Raw genomic sequence first — 19387 nt, 5'->3', positions numbered from 1 at the left:
TGGCGTGACCGAGCGGCAGCCACAAATCGGATACATATTGTGGTATACTATTGTTGATTATGTCTTGTCTTAAATGTGATGTTGAGGAAATAAATGTATGTATACTACTCATTTGTATTTGCAAAATGCAATTGAGAAGTATTATGAACTTTATACAACTCATTCTGCAACATATTCTAGTTGCATTATGAACCGACATGGGAAAGTAGTTTGTTAAGATAATAAAAAGAGCTAGATAGTGGAGCGGACCTGGTAATTTTTAAGCACTTGTTTATCACGCCGAGGATCAGGGATCGAATCCTACTCCCAACAAACTCATAAATTGCCAGTCCCCCGTTCATCTCGTAAATTAAAACAAAAATAAGAGTTGTGTAACATTTAAATTATCTTACCCGACTGTAAACACCATTGACAATAACATTCGACACAGGAAAATCAAAAATTGGTTTGACAATGATTATCTTGGAAATTTCCACGCTACTCCCTCCTCGTGCATTCAAACTTTCAGCCCAACCAACAAGCGAAAAATCGGATCGAAGAATCGAACAACATTTAACGATTCTCATTACAAGACTTTCTTTCGTTCTTCCCCATTTCCGGATCAAACTTGAAACATTACAAGCCCCCGGTAATTCTTCCCCGTCCTCTTCGGATGTCCGGGGGTCACCGAATGAAACATAAATAAAAGCACCAATTCCAGAGTTTCAAGTTCGTTTACTCGCGAACTCTCCCATTAGTTGTAAACATAAATTTCTCCGACTCATTCTCAGGCCTGGTTCGCTACCAGTATTTGTTGCCCACCTACTTCCAGAGAGAAGAACTGATGATTCCGTGGCCGGGCTAATCTGTGCTGTCTCGGAACCGTCTGCCCGTGCCGAAAACAAAAATTTCCTCTCGCACCTGTCCTCCGATCCTGGGAAGGCGCCGCACCGCTGCTGCTGCTGGCTGGTCCTGCTGGAAAATGGTGGCTCACTCGTCCGCAAATAAAATTGATTATCATAAATTAAAGTCATGCCTCACTTCTCCGAACGTTGTTGGCAGCATTCCTGTCGGTCGGTCGGTCGGTCGGTAGATAGGACCCAGTCTGGTTCCAGTCAGTGCGAGGAAGACTTACGGGGTGTGCTTGTCTCAATCTCAGTCGATAACTTTATCACCTTATTTGGCCCGTTGTTTATGGGTGCAATTTTTATTCTTTTGCTCCTGCTCGGCTGTTAGGTACGGTACAATAATGCTGGGGATGCTGAATGGTACTGCTAGGCGAAATTTTGCACACGAACAACTCTCCGGTGTTTGGTGGCTGGCGGGCGATGGGACGGAACGGAACGACTCTTGATTACGACGGCAACCATAACCATCTCCGAGCTGGCACCCAGCGATCGTTATCGGTGAGTAGCTAACTAGCGAACAGTGCGCGTATACACGTCTAGAAGTAGATTTGGAAAATAAATTATCTCGGATGCGGCAGAAGATGGAGGCGCGTGGTTGTTTGTGAGAGTTTCGTTACGCTCATGGCAAATCGAAAAAAGTGAGAAGCACTCAGGTTTGGTAAATGAAAAGCATGTCGTTCAATAGATATTACAGGTTATCTTCGATACAATGTGCCCCCGATCTAGCGTACACCGATACGGTATTGTGTATATTTAGTGCATTCAACATAATATACATTTTGCTTTGATATCATGTACAAAACTGAAAAGCTCATATCACAAGGGACATGCAACTCTAAACTTTTGCTAATAATTACTAATAGTATCGTGATAGTATTTCTAGTATTTGCAAAACTATCATCAAAGCAACATGGTTGCTATGGATGAACAAAGCGCAGTTTGTTGAGTGCCAACATGAGGCGTGCAGTTGCAGAATAACAGTAGGGGGATTCACTTAAAATCGTAAACTGATTAAACTGATTAAACGTCGCTATCACCAAGACAACTTTGATTATTTCATTCGCAAAATCATGAAACATTTCAAATAAGCAGAAAATCATGGCTTACGCAGCAATTTAATCTGTTTAGTGAGTACCCCTAGTGTTTTCTCGGCATCTTAAAGTAGTGATTCAATAGGTAAAACCATGTATAAATCCATTAGATTTATTTAATCAACAACCATAACTACAGGGAACAAGTTTGTAATTCAGTTCATCGGCCTGTTTCAATACCAATTCGAAGATGTAGCTTAACTCTGAAGATATTTGGCATACATCGGAAAACTTTTAAGGATGAGTTGAATTGAATGTGATATTTTTCTCGTATACACAAGAAGGAAAATAATTGAGTGAATTTGTTTGTTTAATATAATAAAGACTTATGGAATGAAATGTTCCATCAACTTTTTCTCTGACCAAGCTCTGAGCTACAATGTGTGTGTCGGGATAGTTCTTGTGGAAATGACCTGGACCGACCAACATGATTTCATTCCCTCTCTCTACTTTATCATTGGCTCATTACAATTCAATTGATAATGCATTAGATCCGTGAGCCCATCTCAATCACCCAAAAAAAACACAAATGTCCAACATGTTCATATGTAAGTTCTCAAACCCGTCTCTGGATAAGTTTGTTGCAGTAGGTATCGCTACGTCGTTAGTTTTACTACAAACGTTCACCCATTTTGTCACAAGCATTGGTGTTTAGTACCAATCGATTATGCCGGAAACACGCCCAATTCGGGCACTGAGTGGTGCAGGTCCAGGAAAAAGACGCCTGACTTATGGAACCTGCGGTACGTGGGGTGCTCATGTTCTGGCCAAAGTCCTGCTCCAAGCATGGGGTGATGTTCCTCTGGGAGATCAATCGCCGATGAAATCCTGGACGTAATCAAACCGCCACAGGTCGTCAACATTCAGGAAGCTCAGCACAGCTCAGCACTTTTTCCTCTTTCATTACGTGCCATCGGTGAATTGCTTTACTTGTCATCAGGTTCAACACCAAAACAAGGTTGCTGAAAACCAGGGCTCTTTGATCGATTTCTCTCCAGTATCTGCTTAGTATTCGGCTAATATTTCAGTATTTTTCGAAACCATGAAGAGTTTAGAGTTGCAAGCCCCTTGGCTCATATTTTTTTAGTAAAAACCTTCAGATAAACTATGAAATCACTCAAATCATACGTTACTTAGATCGCACTCAACGTAATCTTCGGTCGAACCCTAAGCAGTTCTGGTCGTTTGTATTGCCAACTTCGATGTTTCTCGGAACTAACTCAGCCAATTCCGCTGAAGAAAAGTGTGAACTGTTTGCTGATCAATTCAACATGGCTTTTAACGATTTTGTACCAACTCCCTCTGAAGTCGAAAGAGCTGTTTTTGACACGCCGTCTGATGTATTGGACTTCAACTGTTTTCGGATCGATGCTGAAGATGTCACTAGAGCGATAAGGAAGCTAAAATTTTCGTACTCTGTGGGGCCTGATGGAATACCTCCAGTATTGCTAAAGCGCTGTCATTCCGTTCTTCAAGAACCCTTAGCTACGATTTACAACCTCTCCTTTCAATGCAAGCAGTTCTCGAACAGCTGGAAGCATTCGTTCCTGTTCCCAGTCCATAAAAAAGGAGACAAACGCGATGTGGGTAACTACCGTGGAATAACTTCGCTCTCTGCCTGCTCTAAAGTATTCGAAATTATAGTAAACGGTGCACTGTTTGCTTCTTGTCGACACAACATCTAAATCGACCAACACGGGTTTTTTTTTTTCAAAACGGTCAGTTACCACCAACCTCACGCAATTCATCTCATCGTGCCTGCCGGCAATGGACGCCGGAATGCAGGTAGATGCTGTTTACCTCGATCTCAAGGTTGCCTTCGACAGGGTTGACCATCGAATACTACTTGAAAAATTAGCAAAGATTGGAGTAGCTCGAGAATGCGTGGACTGGTTCAGATCGTATTTGACTGGCAGATCGTTGTGTGTTAAATTGGGACCCTGCCAATCCGAGCACTTCCGAAATGTCTCTAGAGTTCCACAAGGTAGTAACCTTGGGCCCCTACTCTTCTCGCTCTTCATCAACGATGTTTCTTTAATTCTGCCGCCTGAGGTGAGACTGTTTTATGCCGATGACGCCAAAATATACATGGTTGTCAATAGCCTTGGTGACTGTATTGAACTACAGTCACTCTTGTGCCGATTTGAGCAGTGGTGCGTAAATAACTGCCTAACCTTGAGTGTTAACAAATGCCAGGTGATTAGCTTTAGTAGAAAACTGAAACCGATCATGTACCAATATACGCTATCTGGTATACCTCTGGAATGAGTGCACCGTATACGCGACCTCGGCATCATCCTAGATGAAAAGCTTACATTCCGGTTCCACTAAGAAGACGTTATATCGAGAGCGAACAGACAGCTTGGCTTTATAATGAAAATCGCTAATGAATTCCGCGATCCGGTTTGTTTAAAATCGCTGTATTGTGCACTTGTGCGGTCCGTTATGTGTCTTATGTGTCTCAGATTTGCTCCAACACGTCACAATTTTGAGCTATGCCTCTATTTATAGGGCAAAATATGCGATTTTGGGCTTCTTTGACTGTCAGCCATTACGCATTGAAATATTTTTTTTTAAGTAATCAAAAGGTAAATTGGTCAATTAACATCTAAATTAACGATTCATGCAAAATATTTCGTTTTACCTAATCAAATTTGATAGATTTAAGCATTTTATGTTAGTGTGTAAACTTGTATGCAACTTTTGGAGGGTGACTTGTATGGGAAATATCGTACCTAACATAAATCGCTTAAAACTATCAAATTTGATTTGGTAAAACGAAATATTTTGCATGAGTCGTTAATTTAGATGTTAATTGACCAATTTACCTTTTGATCGCTTAAAAACAAATATTTCCATGCTTAATGGCTGGCAGTCAAAAGAGCTCAAAATCGCATATTTTGCCCTATAAATTGAGGTATAGCTCAAAATTTTGACGTGTTGGAGCAAATCTGAGCCCAGATTCTGAATCAGCGGCCCAAAATCTGTCAGAGACACATAAGTTTGCTCTTGAGACAGACCAAAAGTTGATTTTTATTACGCTGTGCAAGGGATCAATAAACACTAACTTTTGCGCAAAACCGACAACTTTTCTATATGAAAACATGTCTAATAAAATAAACCCTGTCGCGCGTCTCCACCCTATTAGGGAGCAGAAGCTTTTAGCCCATTCCACACAGGAATGACTGAACGCGACAAAGGACAAACCAATGATCCAAACCATATACATTCTCAACGAGAAGCAATACCAAGCACCCGCGCGTCTATTGTTTTCGTTTTCGCGCGAGACAATAGCGAACGCGATCGATTATGCTGCATCAGGAACGATGCATGCACAGTAGTACACGCTATTTTTTCTCGCTCATCGGCTGTATTGACAACGCACAGAGCGCTGCAACACATGCACAAATGACCGAACGTGTTTAAAATGTGTGCGCGCAACACACATTCCATGTGTTCCCGGCCTCATTTTTGTGCAGCTCGGTGGAAACGGAACAGTCAAACGTCTCCCGAGCCGCGGCCAAACAGTTTGGCACATGGAAGGTGGATTTTCGGGATTTTTTCCATCGAAGAGCTGGAAAGCAGATGGAAATGGAAATGTTTTTGACGCATTTCCAACTGCTTCAGCTATTCGATGCAAAAAATCTCAAAAAATCATGAAAATTGCATTTTTTTTCAACTTCCCAAAACAAAAACAAGTATGGAAGCGGATTCCATATTCCAGGCGTTCCACAGAATGTGTGTTTTCTACACATGGTGGAACCTTCACCCCCGCAACACAGGAATGAGTAAGGCCCATGCAACACACAAAATGTGCGGCATGTAAAGAGGGTCGAATTGAGAGCGACCAACACAGCCGCTGTGTCGGTGTGAGTTAGCGTGTATTGGGCAAATCTGGCTGAGACATCGTTTTTTGTTAATCGATTCAAATCAGATCAGCAGAATCGATTCACCGATTCAACGTCAAAGCATTCTATTCGATTCGATGTTTTCACATCGATTCGATATATTTCTTTTCTATCTGTATTAACGAGATTCTTAGCCCTGGGCTAGATCATCTCGGGACCCACGCTTTACTTCCCTTCCGAAGGAAGAACTCGCATTTTGTGAGTTTGTCGGGAGTGGGATTCGATCCCAGGTCCTCGTCGTGATAGTCAAGTGTTCAAACCATCCAACCAGGTCCGCTCCAGATTCGATATATTAAAATATTACAAGACTATAAAATGATTCGTTTGCTGCATGTAATTCAAGTTCATGGTATGTTTTATTTCAATAAATTGAAATATTCAACATCAAAGTTTGAGATTGCACATCGAACATTTCGCGACACTGATTCGAAAATGGATAAAACGTTAATACAGAGCATTCTGAAAAAAAAAGAAATTTAATATTTTTAAAACGAAAGAAAAATCCTGAGATCCTGAGATTCCCCAGCGCTCTGAGCAGGGATACCAGATGGTTTTTTGAAAAATCTGTATTACTATTTTTAAATATCTATATCCCAGGCAAAATTTATGTAAAAAATCTGTTTCTCATACAAAAATAAAATAGCCCGTCTAGCCCAAAAATCTGCATTTCATATAAAACAAAATCTGAACGGATGCTCAAAAACCTGTATAATACCGATAAATCTGTATATATGGCATCCCTGGCTCTGAGTAGTATTCCCATATAGTACTGAAATAAATTCCCGCAGACTGCTGGAGAAATTCACCCAGAATCTTCAAAGAGACTCCTTCAGACTTCTGAAAGGAGTTCCTCTAAAATTATGAGAGAGATTTCCTCAGAATTCTGAAAATGATAACACCAGAATCCTGAGCGACATGAGCTAGGAAAGAAAGCAAGACTCTTACGGTTTCTTGGTAGGAATTATATCTAAATTCATTAAGGATTTTCCTAGAATCCTGAGAGAGATTACTCCATATTTATGAGACGTATTGTCTCAGAGTCTCGAGAGGAATTCTCCCAGAGTCCTATGATAGCTTGTCTCAGAATCCTAAGAAAAGATTTCCCTAAATGTTCCAAAATCCTAAGAGGGATTGTCCTTGAATCCTGAATAGAATTATCCTAGATTCCTAAGACAAATTCTCGCAGAATCCTGAGAGGAATTTCAAGAGCGGTTCTTTAACATTCTTGAGATAAATTCATCTAGAATACTGAGAGAGATTCTCACAAAAAATATTTTTGGAATTCTAAGATGAATTCCCCAAGAAACTTAAAAGAAATGACCCAGAACCCTGGAAAAGGTAGCTTAGAACCCTAAAAAGGATCACTCCAGAATCCTGAGAAAGGTTCTCTCAAAATACTGGGCGGGATTTCCAAAGAAACCTGAGATATACTCTCACAGAATTCTGGGAGATAGGATTCTCCCAGAATGCTGATAAGAATTCCTCCAGAATCCTTTAGAATGCTGAGAATAATTCTGCCAGAATCCCGAAAGGTATTTCCCAAAAATCTACGAGTGATTGCCCCAGAATCCTGAGAGGGATTATTAGAAGGGTTCTTCCAGATTCTTAAGAGAGATATGTATATGTCTAGAAACCTAAGAAGGATTTTTCCGAAAATCTGATACGGATTCTCCCTGGAAGGGAATACGAAAACTTCTAGAATGGACTTCTCCAGCATCCCGAGAAGAATTCTCTGAAATCCTGAGAGGTAAAACCGAGCATAAAATTCAAAAATTACCGTAGATTCCTGAAAGACATTCCCCCAGAATCTTTAAAAGTATTCCCCTAAACTCCTGAAAGGGATTGTCCCAGAGCTCTGGGAATGATTCCTCGAGAATACTTTAAATTATTACACATAATCTCAAGAGAATCTTCCCATAATCTTGTCAGGTATTTTCCCTGATTACTAAGAGGGACTCTTCCAGAATCCTGAAAGGGATTTCTGGGAGCAACTGCCCTAGAATGAAAAAAAAAACAGAATTCTACTGGAATTTTCGTAGAATGCTGAGGATTTCTTCCGAACACTAAGAGGAATCAGAAAATCTATGCGAGTGATTTTCCAAAATTGAAATTTCTCTAAAGCATCTTATCCAGAATCTTGTGAGAGATTCTTCAATAATCAATAATTCTGAAAGCAAGTGCCCTTGAATCTTGAAAAATATAGCATAGCATATTAAAAATCGTGGGTGACTATACAATGCTCAGCTTCATATGTTTTGAAAAATCCCGCACGTAGTATCGCCAGCCTTGTTAGAGATCACAGTCATTGGAACCTTTTCGTCGATATCCGGCCTCCTTTGTGTCCGACATTCGCAACACCAGCAATCAAACTACCGTACGAAACAAAAATGTCAAACGAATGCACTTCACTACGATAGCGTCGTCGGGAGACGGTTCTGCTTTTGTTATTCCTGTCTTCTTCGATAATGAGACCTGTGTTGGCCATATGTGTGTCGTATTCAATGCAGCATGCAAGAATAAACTAATATTAACATTCATAATTGAAATTGGCTGAAAATCTATGCGAAAAGCTAGAATTAGACAAATGTCATCGTGTCAGACGACATTGATTTGACTCTTTGTTATGTTTATTGATCTTCGTTCTTCCGCTCGTGTTGTGTGAAAGAGGTAACAGTAGCGCACAAGTGCAACAAAGCCAGCTGACGCACGACTGCAGCAACAAAATGGAGGTAGTGAAAAGTGTCGAATGTTTACAAGACTGGTATCGCCAAAACAACGATTGGGATTAACGCCTTTTTCTACGTGTTAGAGTTGGTCGAAACAAGCATCACATTGTATACCTGGCTACGTCCTTACAATCGCTAAGAAAGGGTAGGAATGTTAGTTTAACTTTAACGTCTACTTGAAGACATAGACATAGACGTTAAGGAAAAGGAATTTGTGTTAGTAGGGTGGGATTGTTATGAGAAGCTCTATTCGACAATCTAGTGCGCAATTGACATTTTGATGGATGGTTTACATATCTGTTAAATGAACTTACCCTCGAATCTTGAAAAATATTGCCCAGAATCCCAAGGAAAATTTCCCAGAATCTTGAGAGAAATTTTCCCATAATCCTGACGATCACCCCAGAAAGCCGAAATTTTTGAGAACCTTGGGAAGAGCACCCGCAGAATTCTCAGTGATATTCCCCCATAATCTTAAAAAGATCTAACGCAGAATCTGTGAAAGATTCCACTAGAATCCTGTGTGGGATTTCCTCAGAATCTTAAGAAATTTTCCCCCAGAATTCAGAGAGGAATTTCGCCTCAATTCTGAGAATGCTGAGTATGCTGATTCTCCAAGAAGTCTGAGAATGCTGAGAAAGATTCCCTCAGAATTCTGAGTGGGATCCTAAGTAACGGTATTCCAGAATTCTTAGACGACTCTTCCCATAGGAATTCTCCCTAAATTCTATTAAGCATTTCCTTAGAATTCTGGGAGAGATTACTCCAGTTTTGTGAGATGCATTCTCTCAGAAGAGGAATTCTTTCGGAATCCTGAGGTATTTCCTCAGATTCCCGAGAAGGATTCTCCCTGTTCGGCAATGAACACAAGAATTATAAGGCGAAGTACTGAACTGTATTGGGAGGGTATAGCACGGCAGAAAAGAGAACGGGGAATTTCGGACCGCGAGGGAAAAATCACTTTCACTACACTTAACACTTTATTTCTCTCTTTACTGCTATTTACACTTTACATTTCACTTTGGATAATTTCACTTCGCGTTGTTCGAGCCACGCGAACGCTCATCACTTGTTCACTTTAAATTTGCAACTGACTCGCTATTGCGAGCGGGTCGCATATTTATACCAAACATTTAATTTTCCAGAATCACGTGGAAGGTTTCACGCGCGTGTAGAACCCACGCGACGTTTTGGGAACCATCATCACGCTAGCTGCAGAGCGACGACAGTCGATGATGATGCCGATGACGACGGCTGCGACGGTGGGGTTCGCCACTGCACTCACGACAGCATCTCACGGCACTCACTCTCTCGTTGTTAATCGCAGCTGTTCCGTCGGCTCGGGTGAGTGTGCGTGCCTCGTGACGATGCTTGGTGACGGTTCCGATGCGATGGTTGATGTTGGTCGCGCAGCATAGCATGATGCTGCCCTCGTTGGGAGCGTATGTTCGCGAACATACTCCCGCCCGTTGGAACGCAGTTTCGATTCTAGTGGTCATTGGCTGTTGCTTACCTTTAGGTGATGTCCTTACGAACTGCTGGTAAGTATGCTCCGGCTGCTGCACGATACTGGCTATCCGTGTATCGCTTCGTGGACAATCGACGATGTTCTTCGCAATCTTCCCAACAGGCACTGGTTGGTAGTCCTTGCCTGGTAAAACGCGAACCAGGTTGACACATTCTGGGATGGCTTCAGGAGGCTTCTGCTTATCAACGCGCTCTACTGGATTCCTCTTGCGTTCGAAATGGAGCAACGTGTGATGTCTCTTTGAACATTTCCTGCGCGACTTGCTGTTGGAACACGCTAAGCTACGATGGCCCTTTCGCAGACAATTAAAACACATGCTTAGCTCCTTCACCATGGTTTCACGCTGATCCATGGACAGCTTCTGGAACACAGAACACTTGAAATTCTGGTGCTGTCCAGAACAGAAGTCGCACACATACGTCGACGACACGAACACTGCGTATGATGACTTGGGAGGCACTAACTTAGACGCCGGCGGCTTCTGGTTGGAGACTTTAGGATTCAGGGATACGATGGGTGCACTGTTCTAGCATCTCTCCAGAATGATGCATCGCTGCTTCAGGAACTCGATCGTCTGCTCGTACACTGGTAGCTCCGTTTGATCGATTGAAGCTTCCCACAACTCACGGGTTTGATCATCTAAAGCACGAGTGAGCACAGTCACTACGAGCAACTCCGACATTCCTGAAAGCGGTTGACCAAGCTTCATGAGGTTCTCCACGTGACGGGTGCACTCATCGATGAGCCTCCGGAGGTCCTTCGACGACTTTTTAGTCATCCTCTCCATGTTTAGGAGGCCCAGAATGTGCGATTCTAGGATTAGTCGCTTGTTACCAAACCTTTCTTCCAGGATGTCCCATGCACGCTGGTAATCGTTGTCCTGCAAGGTCTCCAGGTCGATCACACCAGCGGCATCTCCTTTCAAGGAGTTTTCCAGATGGTATAGTTTCACCGCGTCCGAATCTGATGAGCGCTGCATCAGATCCTGAAACATGGCTTTGAAGCGGGGCCATGCTTCATAGTGACCATCGAAGGTTGGCAATGGAGCACCGAAGGACTGCGACTGAACGATGATTGGCTGTTGGTTGGTGACACATGATGGCTGCTGGGTTGGGGTCGCAGTTAACTTCTCGTCGTAGCTCTCGAGCAGCACAGACACGTGCTCGTACAGGTCCAAAAACTTGTGGTAGCATTCTTCTTGTTCCTCAAGTCCATCTGGCGGAAACAGGGCGATGATCTCTTGATGGAATCGGGTGTACTCGGTGTGGGCATGCTCAACACTTCGTTTGTACACTTTTATCTTGGCTGAGGTTAGCTCGACGTTGTCTGCTTCGGCTCACTCCAGAATGGTCTGGATTCTGCTTACGTTCCGTTGAGCAGCCTCACGGTTGAGGAACAGCGCTCTTAGTTCTCCATCCTCAGCTGCTTCTGGAACCTTCTTCACTGGTGTTCTCTTGGGCGGCATCTTAATTGGGTCTCTCACGGTCAGCAACGGAAATGCAGACAGGAATACCAACGCACTTGTTGCAGCGGATGAAAGGTAGCACGGGATCCGAAGCGATGGATGCAATGCTCAACACGACAGCGGGAAGCGGGAATTTTGCTTTACCGGATACAATCACTGGAACCGACGCGTGTGTCGCCACGGACGGAAGAAATCACTTGAAAATTCCGAAGCGACGGACACAAAACACTACGCGACGATGGAAGGTAGCACGGACTCCGAAGCGATGGATGCAATGCCCGATACTATTGGCTGGGAACCGACGCGCTTGTCACAACGGGTGGAACACTTTCACAGAATGTCCGGAGTGACGGAAGGTAGCACTACGCGACGGCGGACTCACGAAACCACGAAAATTGACGCGCTTGTCGAACCGGGTGGAATCGACACCACACGAATTCCGGAACGACGGATTAAGTCACGACGCGATTTACACTCGCGGACCGACACGGATACGGACGTTGTCGAAGCCACGTCCACGCTATTCACTGCACAGCACGCTGTTTAAGCCACGTGCACGCTTCTCAAACTACGCACTACCGCGCTGTCGAAGCCACGCGGTACGCTTTTTAAACGACACACTACCGCGTTGTTCAAGCCACGCGGCACGCTTTGACACACTACCGGATCGTGATCCGGCTCGAAGGACCAAATTGTGTTCGGCAATGAACACAAGAATTATAAGGCGAAGTACTGAACTGTATTGGGAGGGTATAGCACGGCAGAAAAGAGAACGGGGAATTTCGGACCGCGAGGGAAAAATCACTTTCACTACACTTAACACTTTATTTCTCTCTTTACTGCTATTTACACTTTACATTTCACTTTGGATAATTTCACTTCGCGTTGTTCGAGCCACGCGAACGCTCATCACTTGTTCACTTTAAATTTGCAACTGACTCGCTATTGCGAGCGGGTCGCATATTTATACCAAACATTTAATTTTCCAGAATCACGTGGAAGGTTTCACGCGCGTGTAGAACCCACGCGACGTTTTGGGAACCATCATCACGCTAGCTGCAGAGCGACGACAGTCGATGATGATGCCGATGACGACGGCTGCGACGGTGGGGTTCGCCACTGCACTCACGACAGCATCTCACGGCACTCACTCTCTCGTTGTTAATCGCAGCTGTTCCGTCGGCTCGGGTGAGTGTGCGTGCCTCGTGACGATGCTTGGTGACGGTTCCGATGCGATGGTTGATGTTGGTCGCGCAGCATAGCATGATGCTGCCCTCGTTGGGAGCGTATGTTCGCGAACACTCCCTGAATCCTGTGACGGATAGACTCAGAATCCCGAGAGAAGTTTTTCCTCGAGATTCTCCCAGAATGCTAAGACGAATATGCCCAGAACTCCCTGGCGAAGTCTTCCAGAATCCTGAGAGGAATTCTTCTAGAATCCTGAGGAAAATTCTCCCGCAGTATTGTAAGCCATCCCATTTGAATCCTGAAAGAGATTGCCCCAGAACCCTGAGAGGGATCCTTCACATTATTAAGAGAAATTCATTGAGAATCCTGAGAGGGATTCTAAAAAAAAATTACGGAATCCAGAGGTGGACTGATCTAGAATCCTGAGAAGAATGCGCTAGAACCCTGAAAGGGACTCTCTAGATCATAAGAAGGATTCCACCAGAATCTTAATAAAAATTCACTCAGACTCCTACAAGGAATTGCTCAAGCAAACTGAGATATACAAGTATGCCTCGATTTAGTGGACCCTAGATTATATAGATCCTCGATTTTATGTACTTCAATTTTATGTACTTCGATTTTATGTACATTTTTTAATGGTTGAATTCTACAGTACATTATGAAAAAAAATGAATCGAAAGAAAAATCGAATGTAAAAAATCGATTCGGTCGATTTCGTGGGGCTTTAACATCGATTCAAAAAATAGATTAATCGGAACAAAAACATCGATAACATCAATTCAAAATTGCCCATTGCTAGCACCAATGTTTCTCCAGACTCTCTTCCAGTTCAACGTTGGGTGATGTAGGTCAACCTTCAGTCGATCGGTCTGATTGATATAGAATTTGTGGATCTGATCGGAGAACGGATGTTGTTAGATTTGTAGAGGCAAACGGTGGTATGTTGACACGGGAGATCGGCTGAAGGAAGGGAAGGATTTGCTTGGTGAAGAAAGGATTGATAGTAGGGATCGTAGACGAAATGTCTATCTCGTTTGTGACCTTGGATGGCTTGAAGCAGATTGATGCTGATTCAAATTTACTGTTCTCCATTGCCATCGAAGCAGCAATCAGACCGTTCAGAGGAATAGCACTATCATCACTCGGTCGCATATGCTCCTCGGCTTTGCGGATAATATTGATCTAATCGGCATCGATCGCTGGCCAGTGGAGAAAACGCTTCTGAAGAGTAAGATAACGGATGTGGATAGAGGACCTTAGGCCAACAACCTACTGTTCCCGAAATCCAAAAACCGTTACAGAAACCAAAAATGTAATATTAGTTGGCGTAGGTTTTTGCCATGCGGTCATACACAAGCCTGCACTGGGGGTGGAAAAATTCAGCTTCTAAAATAGTGAAACGTGTTGGGAGATTACGAAGGGACGGACATACTGTGGACATGTCAGGCAAAAGTCCCACTAAGCTTAACAAGCAATCAGTTGCGGTCACCATGTACATTTCTCCCACTCCGGTCATCTGGCTGGCCGGCTGGCTGCCACTGCAATCTTATCTCGATGGCATTTGAAGATTTTCTCTTCACTAATCACTCCCACCGGGTCCTTATCCCGTAACAGTCCGGCAACCACTTTTCGGTCATTAAACATCCATTACAGTCGGGTGCCGCGCCGGTACTCACAGTAGTAGTATGTGGGTAGTATGCACCGCCACCACCACCGTCAGCAGAAGCACAAAAGCGAAGGAAAAAACTACTCACGCGTCGAGTGAGGGTGTTAAAAAAGCTCTTGAGATGGTTTTTTGCTTTTCTGCGGATGGACGGCAAACCAAAAGCAAAGCAAGCAAATCCTCTACAACATAGCACTTTGGAAGCGCGTATGTAGTAGGCAGCCTGGAGGGGCGAGAATGTAGTTCACAAGTATTCTCTCCATAAATGAAAATGTAGAAAAAGCATAATCGCATGGTTCTACCAACGACGTTGTTGAAACCGTCACCGGTTAGTGTAGCTTTAATGTACTGCCGAGCGCCACGCGTCGCGTCGTCTATCTAAACTCTTCCACATGGTTACCGTTCTAGGACAGTAGTATGGTAGCAGCCGCATCGTCATCATTAGCGCTTGCCAGGGACATTGTCTGATGTACTATGTAGCTTACAAATTTAGGTATGTGATTATATCTATGTTGGTACACTTTGTAGTTCCGAGTACTGCTGGCAAATGCGTGACATGTTATTCTAAATGTGTTACGTGGAATCGAATGACTACAAACAAGCTAGAGCCGAATGTAAAAGCTGTTTCTAGAAATGTGTTGGCTGTAACAACTCCATCGCGCACTTCAAGCAGATGTTCCGTATTTCTGTGACTGTTTCTCTCAGTGACTCAATTTTTCTATGTAAACGCTTTTGATTTTGTATAACAGTAAGTAGAACAATTGAGTTTGGTCGGTTCCTAATTATCCTTATTATGCATAGTGCTCCCATTTTCATCCTACTCAAAACATATAGTAAGGGTATGACACCTCTCTACTGACACATAAATAAGTGGAACACTGGCTCAAAAAGTTGATGCTTTTCCGATTTCGTACGCTGGTATACAGGGCATCGAAATGTCAAATGCGTTATAACATTATTTCCATACCATTTTCCAGCATGTATACCATTTTTCATTGCTGTGAAGTCATGCAAAGACCTCTTAGATCTTGGACTGGCAGCACGTGGAGATTTAAAATATGATATAAATTGTAATGAAACATTGTAAACTCAAGTCAAAAATACGTTTTCTAGCGTTAAATATAAAGGGAGGTCGATATGTGAAACGTGGATGTGTAATTTTGCAGATTTTAAAGAATTTATGGCAAAATGAATAAGTGCATTTCCAGCATTTAGTTTAGCGCATGTCTCAGATGCCAATCTTCCTTCCTGTATTCTTTGCCTAAACTGGAATACTGGTTGGATCAGATGTTTTTTGTTAACCAAAATAAATGACAGTTCGACGCCTTTTATAAAAGATATAACAGTTTTACGTGCTGGGAAAAGGATACAAGTTATTCCTTCGCTCTAACTATAGAGTTCCACTTTTATGTTATGTGCTACTGATCTTCGTTGAACTAACAATTCAGAATTCATCTCAAAATTACCATAAACTGTTGGATTTGCCGCTAAATTCCATAAGAATATGCAAAATGGCATGCACTCCACTGTCAAATGCAATATGTATCTTAAGCTCGTTGAATTAATAATAGTGTATGATTGTTGGCCTGTGCAGTACAAAGGGTCTGGGACCATTTGGGCAGGAACACCTATTTTGGGCAATTGCTGCTATAACTCAGTCAATGTCAAACCAATTGATATTATGTTTTGTACATGGCTAGATACTGCGCGTATCTTACCGTATTCCAAAAATCAAGTCAATAGGTAGTAAATTGCCTGAGTTACAGTAGCAAGTGCCCAAAATAGATGCTCATGCCGAAATGGTCTCAGACTCTACTGGTTGATCTTCAAGTGGTTCAGATGCAGAATACCACCAAATAAGAACTTTCGGAAGCAGTATGGGCGAGAATGTTGCAACACCGAACGAGGGCGAATGAGGCACGTTATAGACAGGCGCGGATCGGGCAGAACTCAGTCTTCTGGAGGAAGAAACGACAGCAGGAAGAACGAGATCGCGAAGCGTGGTAACAGATCTAGAAGTGTGTGCGCAGGATTTCCGGCCCCTAATATCCAAAAGATTGAGGAGGATGTTGGCCGGTTGAAAAACAACAAAGCCGCTGGAGCAGATCAACTACCAAGCGAGCTTCTAAAATACGGTGTAGAAGCACTAGTGGGGACAGAATCACTACACTGGGACATTACCAAGATTTAGGAGGAGGAAGCATTACCGGAGGAATAGATGGGAGGTATCGTGTGTCCCATCTACAAAAAGGGCGACAAGTTGGATTGCGGGAACTATCGCGCGATCACACTATTAGCGCTGTCTACACGGTTACAGAAGTTACACAGATTTGTGTACTACTAGATCAGCCTCACCGCTGTGTCAAATGTACACAGATACTTTTCCGGCTCCAGCGCTGGCATGAAAACAAAATTAACAATTATTTTTACACTGATCGATTCCTGATAATGCATGTCATCGTTCAGAGAAAATTAGTTATGAACTTTGCTCCCATACCAGCGCTAGAGCCAGAAAAGTGACTGTGTACATTTGACACAGGGGTGGAGGCTGATCTAGTAGTACACAAATCTGTGTACATTGTACACAAGCCTGTGTTGTTTCATTTTAGGGTGTACCAGATGCTCTCTCAAATTTTATGCCGCCATCTATCACTGATTGCAAGAGAGATCGTGGGGCATTATCAGGCTGGATTCATGGGTGAACGCACTACAACGGACCATATATTCATCATCCGCCAGGTGGTGTTGCATAAATTCCGCGAATTCAACGTTCATCGATTTTAAATCGGCGTATGATACAATCGATCGAGACCAACTATGGCAGCTTACACACGAAAACGGATTCCCGGATAAACTGATACGATTGATCAAGGCGACGATGTATCGAGTGATATGCGTAGTTTGAGTATCAGGGACACTCTCGAGTTTCTTCGAATCTCATAGAGGGTTACGGCAAGACGATGATCTTTCGTGCTTGCCGTTTAACATTGCTTAAGAGCAGCTGCTTGGTTTCGCTGATGTTATTGGTATTATATCTCGCAAATTTGAGACGACGACGGAAACATGCATCCGACTGAAGAATGAAGTCAGGCGAATCAGAATAGTCATTAATGTGTCGAAGACAATCAGGTATCAGAAGGCCGGCTCCAGAGGCACGTTATCCTCCATTTGAGACATTTGTGCCATCGTCAAAATAATAGCCTATTTCATCATCTACCTGAGGGAAAAGGAAGGAAATAAGGATAAGGATGGGGATAAGGACAGGCAGAGAAATAGAAAAAAAAAATACCCTGGAAGAGGGTACTAACGCAAAGGCGTACCACAAAGGGTTCAAACAGCGCCCTGAAAAGGGCACTGTAATAACGCATAAAGCGAAAGAGAGCCTATAGTTCTTTACCAAAGCGTGTTAAGGACAGCAGAATATCATGAAGATTCAGGTTTCTGAAGTCAGTTTCACTTAATAAGTGTTTACCGAATACTCGGAAACGCAGTTGCGCGAAAACTTGACAGTTACATATCAAATGATACGAAGTTCCTTAATCGGATTCACAGCTATCACATGCAAATGAATAAGCTTGCTGAATATTCGCCATGTGATAGCTGAGTCGGCAGTGGCCAATCAAGGCTTTGACCAGAATGCTGCAATTCTGCTTTGACAGATTTATGAGAAACTTCGCAGATAGCTCAGTACAATACAATTTTGTTTGACGACATGACTCCAAACTATTACAGTATTGTTTGTGCTGAGTGGCAGCCCAGGTCAATCTGAAGCTTCACCCAACACTTGGATACCGGAACAGCTGGCTCAGGGCCAATGAAGTTATGTCATGCTCCAGTGCGAGCTAACACATCAGCCAATTCATTTCCAGCGATGGAAGAATGGCCAGGTACCCAATGGGTATGGGACAAACATCAAATTCTCGCTCCAGTCGACTTTTTTGATTCCATTTAGGTCCCATATGAAGTGTGCAAAATTTCAGCGCAATCGGTGAAACTATAATTTAGCGCAAGCGGTTCAAAGTTTTCATAGGATTTACTATGGGAAAAGTTGCACTTTCAATCAAAAAATCCCAGAGGTCGCCCTTTGTCTCCATAATTCAAATCGATCAACGTTTCTTGTAGAAAAATCATTTGTGAAACCTTCCTTCGAAGACCGCGAAACGATTGGATGCTTGAGGAAAAAGTAATTGATTTATTACCGATTAGTGATCCAACGAACGGCTTTTTGTTTTGTTTTATTAGCAGCACTGCAGCTGCTGCCTTGGCTACTGCTGTTTCTGTGGGTGGTGATGCCTCCTCCCGAGCAGGGAATGAGAACTAATTGAAAACAAATTGGGTTATTAATGTCGAATTCGTTTATTTGCACCGCCTGCACCGCTTTGCCACCGGGTGTAGCAAAGTTGCACCGAATTCGTTCGTTTATTCGCAGGTACTGTTCTGTTTTGACACTCGATTGGCACCGGTGCAAGAAAATGCTACACGGTTAGATTAAAAAATGCTAAAATGCATAAAAGGTATTCTAAAACCATATTCGATCTGCCCACCCCTTGGCATGCATATTTTAGGATATATTCCTCCAATGCATAAATGGCATTTATTGCCTACGATGCATATATCGATATTATTTAACAATGCATATATCGCTTTTATTTGTAAAAAATGCATAAAAAATCATTTTGTTTATTTTTTAATGATCAAAATAGAAAAAAAAACGACAAGTTTGGTTAGAACTATAACCAATGATAAACACTTTATTTCTCCTTATCATATATATAATAAATTAACTTACTGTATAAATAATCACAATCAATGATGAACACACGCTACCGGACATATTTTCTCCACCGCCGCATTCGTCGAACGAAAAACTTAGAAGCAGGAGCATTAATCTGGAAATATAAGCAATTTGGAGATCTATGCCTTAAAAA

The 19387-nt window shown here is 42.8% G+C and overlaps 1 protein-coding gene across 1 annotated transcript in view; it reads left to right on the top strand.

The window, feature by feature from the left end:
• LOC134290783 (cullin-1-like) overlaps positions 1–844 on the top strand; it is a 47453-nt gene extending 46609 nt beyond the window's left edge. Inside the window, exon 2 of the mRNA XM_062857981.1 lies at positions 771–844. Within this exon, the coding sequence (XP_062713965.1) occupies positions 771–844 (74 nt within the window). The remainder of the gene's footprint in view (positions 1–770) is intronic.
• The last annotated feature ends 18543 nt before the right edge of the window (positions 845–19387 follow it).

This window comes from Aedes albopictus, chromosome 3, assembly GCF_035046485.1.
Source record: "Aedes albopictus strain Foshan chromosome 3, AalbF5, whole genome shotgun sequence".
Classification (NCBI taxonomy): Eukaryota; Metazoa; Arthropoda; class Insecta; order Diptera; family Culicidae; genus Aedes; species Aedes albopictus.
This window is presented reverse-complemented; position numbering and strand designations above follow the sequence as displayed.